The sequence below is a fragment of the Silene latifolia genome, chromosome 10 (genome assembly GCF_048544455.1).
Source record: "Silene latifolia isolate original U9 population chromosome 10, ASM4854445v1, whole genome shotgun sequence".
NCBI lineage: Eukaryota > Viridiplantae > Streptophyta > Magnoliopsida > Caryophyllales > Caryophyllaceae > Silene > Silene latifolia.
Window position 1 is genome coordinate 125,367,526 of NC_133535.1, and position 9,712 is coordinate 125,377,237.

The following is a 9,712-nucleotide window of genomic DNA, read 5'->3' on the forward strand; positions in this document are numbered from 1 at the left end:
TGGCGTAGTGCTTTTAATGTCCCATCAGTATTACTGAGCCAAATGCTAATTATAATTTCCTGTATATATTTATGAATTAGTGTGTTTCAAGCAATTGGAGCATCAAGTCCAACTTTTGTCACGATAAAAGTAAGTGTATTCTTAATAATTACTCCTATCATTTAATTTATGTTTATGCGAGAGGTTGATCTAATTTAGCTTATTTGTATGTGATTTATATAATAGTCTCCAATACAACCAGACAGCAAACAATGCGCCTTTTTTTGTTGTCGGTCCATGTGGGAGATTATCACCTGAAAGTATATCAACATAGAGTCACCGGTTAGTGTGTTTTAATAACTATTTCAAACGTAACTTGTGTTTAATTCTGTGTAATATTCCACTTATTCTGTCTATTTTGATTAATTATATTTTGATTTGTAGTTCCCGCCTTCAATCAACAACAAAGACCCAACCTATTCGAAGGAAGACATCGTCGACATGAGAAATAAATGGGCCACTTATTTTCTTTCATTAGCGGATGGTCAATAGTCTGCTCATTATGTATGTGTGTATATAGAGCCATGTGTAATTAGTTTTGGTTACCCTGTTTATAATATTTTGATGATGGGTTGAATAGATCAATCTGTGTAATATTCTGATGTTGCAGGATTGAAATTTTGCAATCTTGCAATTCTTTGAAATGCTATTTTGCGAGCATTTCAAATGAACCTCGCGAATGCAAAATTGGCATTTCAAAGAAATTTGAAACCTGCTAAAACAATTTTTTTAAAAATATTTATAAATTCGATTACGGTTTAAAATAAAACCGTGGTCAATAAATCTATTGAAAACGGTCGCATTTAAATAGAAACCCGTTGACATATTCATCCATAATATAACGGTTTAATAAGCATAAACCGTTGTCGAATTCATGACATTTAAAACGGTTTAATAAGCATAAACCGTTGTCATATTTACTATTTTACAATGGTTGTGTTTCAGTAAAACCGTTGTCATAGGTTTCCGTAGAGCATTCAGACTAATACATACTACCACGGTTTCAATATTATAGACAACGGTTTTTGAACCGTTCTTAATATTGTATTACGGGTATTTGAACCCGTTATTTATATTTTATAACGGCTCCGCCTTTTTAACAACCGTGGTCACAAAATAACAACGGTCGATGTAATAACGGTTCCGTATTTTGTATTATAACGGTATATCACCTTATCTAACGGTTGTTGCACCTATTATTTGGCGTAGTGTTACTATTGTATTAGTCTTGCAAACTGGATATGTCAAAGTTATTATATCTGGTTTGATATGATACTAGCATAAATCTCGCGCAATAAATGCGCGGTATTTATAGAGTATTTACATTTTAGTGTATATTACTTTTTCATTTAAATTTATACCATAACTTTTCGTATTTCTCCTTATTGCATTTTGATAAGAGAAAAAAAAAATGAAACTGCAAAACTAATAAAAAAACTGAGTATGTCATGAAATTTGTATTTTAATGAATTTTTTATCACAAAGTTAAGGATTTCATTTTATTACTTTTCTTGAATCATCTTAATGATTTTTTTTTCACAAAGCTAATAATATTAGTTTATATTTTTGTTTTATAGAATCAAGTCATTCTAAAAGAAAGATTAGCAATTTGTATTTTATAATTTTATAACACTTTTATTTTTTTTTGATTAAAACATTAGAATTGAGAATTTAATGAAAAAAAGTATACATTAAAGAAAAGATAATAGTTTGGAAAAAAAATCTCATTACTTTCCTTATATAAGTGGAATTTGGAGGGAAAATTTGAGAAGTTTTATTCTCTTAGTATATGGGAGATTAACAATAATACCTTACATGGTAATATAAAAAAATTCTAAATTGAACTGAAATGAACTTATATAAAGTAAAGTGAATTGAGAATTAGTCCCAAAAAAAGTACTAAGAATAACAAAGTTACAATGGTGTCATTTTCCATACAGAAATGCTCAAAAATTATAGTACTCGCTCCGCACATAAGTATTCTTCCCATTTCTGTAATATTTGTGAGGAGGATTTTGTTAAAACGGGACGAACATAGGTGTGTGGAGGGAGTACATGTTAACGTAGACTAGTAATTATAAACTTGTATGAATTGGCTCGTCACATATATGAACTTCCATACATCACTGACTGTTTAAAGAGGCCTAAGTTATTCAGGGACCATTTTATCGAATTGGGTCTTCCCTAACTTCGTCGTGATCTCAAATAAGCGATATCTTGATCTTTACATGACATTGGGTGGTTATTCCCTTGTAATTACTTGTATAAGTAGGTCCTTCTCCAAAGATGACAATTACACATGGCTGCATCTTATTGTTAACTAGATTGATAGCCTGAGTTCCAAATCTACTTCTTCATGATCACTTGATTCTGAAATATGGCTGCTTGAGTGCATGAAATCAATGCTATGATGTCTGTGATCCTATATGTTTACCCAAAGGAAAATATAATTAACCTAATGTATTTTGCATAATGAAATAAAAACAAGAGTAAATTAACTTCTATGCACCATAAAAATTAAAAACTTTTATGATCATGGTATTATCAAATTCATTTCAGATCATCAATTTGAGCTTCAGTGGACTTAATTAAGTTATTGTTTTATTAAATTTGATTATTTTTTTAAACATTTTCAATTTCAATTAAAATTTTCATTGGAGCTGATAGAAATCGAACTCAGTTACAAGTACAACCCCTCATTAACTTTACCAACTATGCTTGCTGACATCAATAGTGCATAAGTATGTTGCAACCCATCTCATACACATTTACAGATTACAAATCATTCTCACTTTTGGTACTTTTTCCGTATGAGACAACTTTTAATCAACGAACCTCAATTAAGTAAACATGAACTAATTATTACAAATAAAGTAATATCTTTAGAAAAATATATGACCCCTCCAATTTTTTTTATTAGATCCCATTTTTTTAAATATCATTCACAAATTTACGAAAGGGATTAAATGGGGAAAAAAAATCAAAGGAGTAAATTCTTGTATTTACTAAAGATATTTCTACCAACAGTCGGATCAATCTTGTTCAAAACATAAAGGGTAGAAGAATAGAAGTGAAAGAAAATGATTGATTTACCTCAAAATAGGAAGGTAGCTGCTGTGTAGGAATGCCTGATTGTATAAAGGTTGAGCTGTCAAATACATGGGCACTATTAGGGTTTCCATCTTAAACAAAATACGTTTATGTAATTACGTATGTATGAATAAGGATCACACTACCACATTTCTGTGTGTTGTGCATTATGTTCTGTGCTATAACTATGGACTGATTATGTGAGAGTCTTTACATCTAAATTTCGATACTCTATACTGGTATTAGCCTTATGTACACGGATACGTATACCAAACTAACTAATATCGATTATAGGAGTAAATATGTCTTAAAAAAAATGGTTGTGCACTTTAATATATAATAAAGGTTTACAGAAACATCAACTTGATATTCATTTTTCATGGAAAATGTTATGTTCTTTTATGTTTTTCTAATAATTATCAGGGACATGGTATTCATGGCATAAGTTCAAATCTGGTCAACATTATAAATGATTTTACACCTAGCAAAATTATTACGAGTAACAGCTAACAAAAGAGATTGTTATTGAACAGAATAGCAATGTTCGATTTCTCATACTAATTATGTGTTATATATAACATTTTAATTTTAATTTACATGATAACATACCCGACGGTAGAACTTGACTGAGAATCTTGGTACCTCATGTTTTCTTCTCCAAAACTCATCTATTAGCAAAACACAAGAACATATAAGAGGCTCAATAATCTTAGGAGAGACAGTTTAACATGTGAAGCTAATCTATTAATCCAACAACTAGACAGTTTAACATGTGAAGCTAATCTATTAATCCAACAACTAGTCATCAAATAAGGATATTTAACGATGTGATTGGTCTAATACATAAAACTGACTTATACAAGACTCGCTTAACAAAAATCAACAACTTTTTTCTTTTAATAGGAACAACTTTTTATGTTGATATTGTTTAAATACTAGAGATCAAGAGTAGTTTTGATTTGTCCGTTGTCCCAGGCTTTGATTTCTGTAAATATTGACTTAAGAGTTAGAAGACCAATAAGATTTCTAGCAAAATTGACTAAGGCTCTTAAGATACATGCATAAAGAAAGCCCACTTGATAGATCAATGTTCGAACTACTCTTAATCACACAAGGGTTTTAATCCTCCAGAGTAGCATAAACTAAAAACAAAAGTTACTTATAATTCATAGTTATTGTCTGAGACAGTTTTTTTTTAATAAAAAGCACTCTTTTATTGATAGTAATAAGTTGTTTTTCTATACAAAATAAAGGATTCTTTGTTCTATAATTTCTGAATTATAATAATTTGGCGGGAGTAATTCAAAGTTACTTGTATGGAGCATATTTGATGAGAAGTTTTAAGTAAATTACCGTGAAATTAGGATGATGACCATAAGTAGATGAAGTTGATGGTGAAGATTGTGAATAATTAGGATAAGATGTGGATGATTGTGGCATTGTTCCATACGGCAGAACTCCTTGCATTCCCATAATGTCTTCCTGCATACATAACATATTTTTTATTTTATTTTTTGAAGGGAGCATACATAACATATTAACAATCCATTAACAATCTAAAACCTAAAATGCACAAACATACTAATAATTATACCATCTCAATATCAACAACTCAAGAAGCTCTTTTGATCACCTATCTAAAAGAAAAATATATAGATTATATAGGCTATATCTATACAAATCATTTGGTGTGGTATCATATATATATATATATATATATATATATATATATATATATATATATATATATATATATATATATATAGGGTCGTGATCCTGAGAACTACCAACATAATGAGAACCGTGAGAACCCTTACTAAATCATCATCAAATCTTGTTCCGAAAGTTTTGATGGATCATTTACTCTTAGTTTAGTTTATTCAAACATATTTTTTAGCATACCTAAACAAAATTTATCGATTTTATTAACAATATTCAAACTTAATGTAAAAAAATACAATTAAGTATACTAAAATAGCTATCGATGCACTAAAACGAATATTAGGTGCATGAAAATTGTTACATGCATGAAAATGGGTACTAGGTGCATGAAAATAACGAGCGCTAGATGCACGAAATCGAGTTCTAGGTGCATGAATATTGTTAGTTAAATGAAAATGAGTAGAGGATGCACGAAAATTAATAAAATGAAAGTCGATTCGATTTTCGTCAATAGTTTATACTTTTAGGACCAAGAAATATGTTATCTAGCCATAAAATTCTATGCTAAATCCAAATATGTCGTTATTTTTTAAAGAAAGTATCCGTAAGGTGGAGTTCTCACGGTTCTCATTATTTTGGTGGTTCTCACAGGATCCCAATTCTCTCTCTCTCTCTCTCTCTCTCTCTCTCTCTCTCTCTCTCTCTCTCTCTCTCTCTCTCTCTCTCTCTCTCTCTCTCTCTCTCTCTCTCTATATATATATATATATATATATATATATATATATATATATATATATATATATACTGTTTCCAGTCAATTGTTTTCCTTTGATTTTGACACAAGACCAAGGAAAGAGGAATGAGTCAATTAGTAAATGACAAGTGGAACAACTTCAATGTGAATGATCAAATTGCTCATCAAATTCATTCTTAAAATAATAGAAAGGACAACAATTAACTTAAACACTCCCAATATGGAAAAGGACAACAAATGATCGGGACAGATAGAGTATATGTTTGTTCATTCATCTATCTATAAATCTTAATTTCAAATGTCAACTAATTTAGTTGGCAAAATCATAAATGGTGGTACTTGTGACCTAGGTTTGGATCTCGTCAGCATCAATATCACGTTTGTGACTGTCTTTGCACCAAAAAAAATCTTAATTATTCACTCACAATTATACCATGCATATGGTTTCCCCTCTATGCCATATTGCCATGAATAAGTCCTATCTTTCATGATTTGATTTTTTTTTTTCAAATTTCAAAAGTTTGACCATAAAATATGAAAAACCATATAATATCATATTATAACACTGAAATAGAAGTATTTTGCACCAAAAAAAAACTAAAATAGAAGTATTAGTTATTAAAAAAACCATTTAAAAAATTGTTTATTGAAAAAATATGATCAAACGACCACCGTAAATAATACTCCCTCCTTTCAAATTAAATGAATTTCATACGTTTAATTAAAATATATCTCACAAATATATATATATATATATATATATATATATATATATATATATATATATATATATATATATGGATTCATCATTTGAATGGAGGAGATATGATTCAAATAATTCATGAAAACTATATCTTAAAATGCAATAATAAGATCAAATATTATAGGATTATTTATATAGACTACACACAAAAAAATCCAACCTGATTATTAACCAAAGGAGGATTATTGAAGCCACAAGCCATTTGAGTTCTCAACCTAATTTGCTCCAACTGAGCAACCCCAAGCCCTCTTTGTGGTTGCTTAGGCTTGTCTAAGGTACTCTTCTTGTTCTTCCTCGATGACGATTTCTCACTTCTCATACTTGGTATCCCAAAATAACTACTACCCATTTCTTTGAATTGATCTTAACAAATTATCGATATCTTTTGTAATATTTTTGAATTTAAACTAAGAAGGTTAATAATAATAATAATAATAATAATAATAATAATAATAATAATAATAATAATAGTCTCAATTTTATTATATAGTGTATGTGTATGGGGTTTATATAAGGTTGTCTGTAGTTGCATGCACTGCTGGATCTGATTTAGATGATCTTAACGTATAAATTATAATGTTAAAATAATTTCATGGATGATATACGTAAGATTCTGTATAAGTTTGATTGTTCGTGTTCCTTGCTTTTTCATATTATTATTTGGCTGTCTGTCTCAATCTTTTTTGGTGTCTGTATTTATTATTGTGATCCCATTATTTCAGGACTCGTAACTTTTTCTTTTTAAATTAAGGATTAGGTTAGCTTAGAGGAAAGAGAGATTCAAACATGTAGAATGACGTATTATTGTCAAATCCCAAATATTAGGCTATACAATCAGTTATATTACTTGAGTTTAAAACTATGTATACATATACTACATATTTATTTAAGAATATTTCCATAATGTAATTAGCTTAGGCCAATCTAATAATTTAGTTTTGGGTTGGACAAAGTTTTAGGGCTAATCAACACGTCGATTTGTGTATAATCGTCTGGTATATAATAGGTTGACAGTTGGTTAATAAATACGAGTATTTTTTTAAAAAATAGTTTAGCAGTTGTAGTACTCCCTCCGTACCAGACCAAATGTAACACTTACTATAAACGGACGTACCACACCAAAGGTAACATTCCTTATTTGGCCCACAACATTACCAAGTTATCCTTATACCCATTTGATATGTACATAAAATGCCATTACATACCCCACCTACCAACCCACAATTAAACCCACAAATACATACCCCACCTATTTTTTCCCTCTTTACCCTTACTTTTTCCACTTTTTCTTAAATACTCCATTTTTCCCTACGTTACCTTTGGTCAGGGCCGTCTCCGAGATTTCGGAGGCCCTGTGCGAAATTTGAAAAAGAGGCCCCAATACAGTTATATTTAACAAGTATATATTCTAAAACACAAATTCTCATTTAAGATGGGCTATTCGTCCTAAGCTTAATACGGGTTAAATACATACCAAATCACCTCACTTGTTGGCTAAGGAATGCCAATTTTTTTTTTACGATCATGTGGTAATATTAGACGCATCTTAAGTTTAAGACGGATAGTGTCCGTCTTAAACAAGACTTACTGACTCTAAAATGCTATTTTTATCATAAGAGGTTTTTTTAGAACGAACTATAATGTTAAAAGTCAATTTCTTTTGTTCTTCCTTCGTCCCAATCCTTTTTTTTTAAATTTTCCCTTTGATTACACTATTTCTCCCAAAGTATATGTAAAAGCTAAATGAAAATAATGTTGATATTAATTTTTTATGTATTTTAGACAAACGATAGATAAACTTTGCATATAAGAATAGATTTTTAAAAATACTGTATATTTTAAAAAGGAAAAAAAAGAAGAAATTATAATCAAAAATAAATGAAACCAACAAAAGCATTTCAAATTTGACGCTATGGGGAATTGAACCTGAGTGTATGCGTGCATAGTGAAAAACTAATGAACCACTAATTAAACCACTATGGCATTATAAGATTGTTGCATTTCACTTGCATCAAATTCTATCTAAACTTTGTTTAACGCTATTGGGCCCCAAAATTTCGGAGGCCCCTGTGCGGCCGCGCGGCCCGCACATGCTAAAAACCGGCCCTGCCTTTGGTGTGGTACGAAGGGAGTATTATAGGCGAACTGGCTTTGGAAGCTTGATCTACAAGTGAATCGGAGTTTTGTCATTATAAAAGTTTAATAGTAATTTTCTTGGAATATATTTCTTGCACATGTTTATGCTAGAATTATATTAGAAATTAAGAAAAAATTCATATTCACCAACTTACAAATATGATGATTATTGAAAAAAGATTTTATGAGAAAGAAAAGAAGTATACCTCTTTTTTATCAATTAGTTTCATGCAAATACAAATGGGGCTAGAAGACTAAATGGATGAAGTATAAGACAAATAGAAATAGATGGAATTTGTTAGGCGACGGTCAGAAATGGGCATGCCTCATGACTATACTTTCACTATTTAGGAGTAATTTTAATTCTTAAGAAAATTCGATCACACGAGTCACGAACAACACGAATAATGACTAAAATTAAATACTACTCGTATAATGTAAAAGTGACCGACACTAAAAATATTGACAAAGAGTTAATTTATAACAAAATTCATGTTTTGGCTACGTATTGAAAACAGTTTTGTTAATGTGTGCTCTAAGACATCCGCTAAGAATCTAATTAGTGAGAAATTTGCAAGATTATATCATGAGAAATTGATTAACAAACTCATTTTCATCACAATTAATGAAATAATCTTACAACTTTTTCCTAATTAGCTTTGTGTGCTCTTAGGACACGTGTTAGAAAAACCGTCTTAGAGCAGCTAAATTGGAACTGCTCGAAATTACATTGGGTGATATAGTACTATTGCATGCAGCTGGCTAATTAACCTAATCCATGTTAGAGCAGCTAAATGATTGAAGTTTGACGAAGTTAATTATAGTTGGATGAATAAAACACACACATTAAGTCATCATTTACGACGATCTTTCTTCACCATAACTGTTTCGATTGTGACATACAATATACTAAGGAGTCAAGGGTAATTTTAAACGTAAGTCTCTCCCCAAGGTATATATGGTGAGAGAATTTCATATCTATTGTAGATTTTCATCACATGTCAATTGCCAACTATCTATTTGTGTTTTTTTGTAGTACTTCATTTGTTTTACAATGATTTTTTTTATATATATGTTTTTGGACGCCAAAGACCGGAAATAAAGATCACGCATTTATCAGATCTAATATTTTATGATGAGTGACATTTCGTAATTTGATGGCGTGGGTAGTTTAGAAATTTGGTGGGTAGACTATTAGATCCTTCTCGGGGAAGGTCTAAATCCGCTGGAGGCAGAACCAACTGACCTCTTTCACTCCTTCCTTATCC

The 9,712-nt window shown here is 30.2% G+C and overlaps 1 protein-coding gene across 1 annotated transcript; it reads right to left on the reverse strand.

Moving 5' to 3' along the window:
• Nucleotides 1-3,622: 3,622 nt before the first annotated feature.
• Nucleotides 3,623-6,682, reverse strand: LOC141608164 (protein SPEAR3-like). The gene is made up of 4 exons (XM_074427527.1): nt 6,469-6,682; nt 4,483-4,611; nt 3,739-3,797; nt 3,623-3,635 (listed from the first exon to the last, which is right to left on the reverse strand). Exons 1-4 carry the CDS (start codon nt 6,655-6,657, stop codon nt 3,623-3,625), a joined length of 390 nt encoding a protein of 129 aa, XP_074283628.1. The 5' UTR covers nt 6,658-6,682.
• Nucleotides 6,683-9,712: the final 3,030 nt, after the last annotated feature.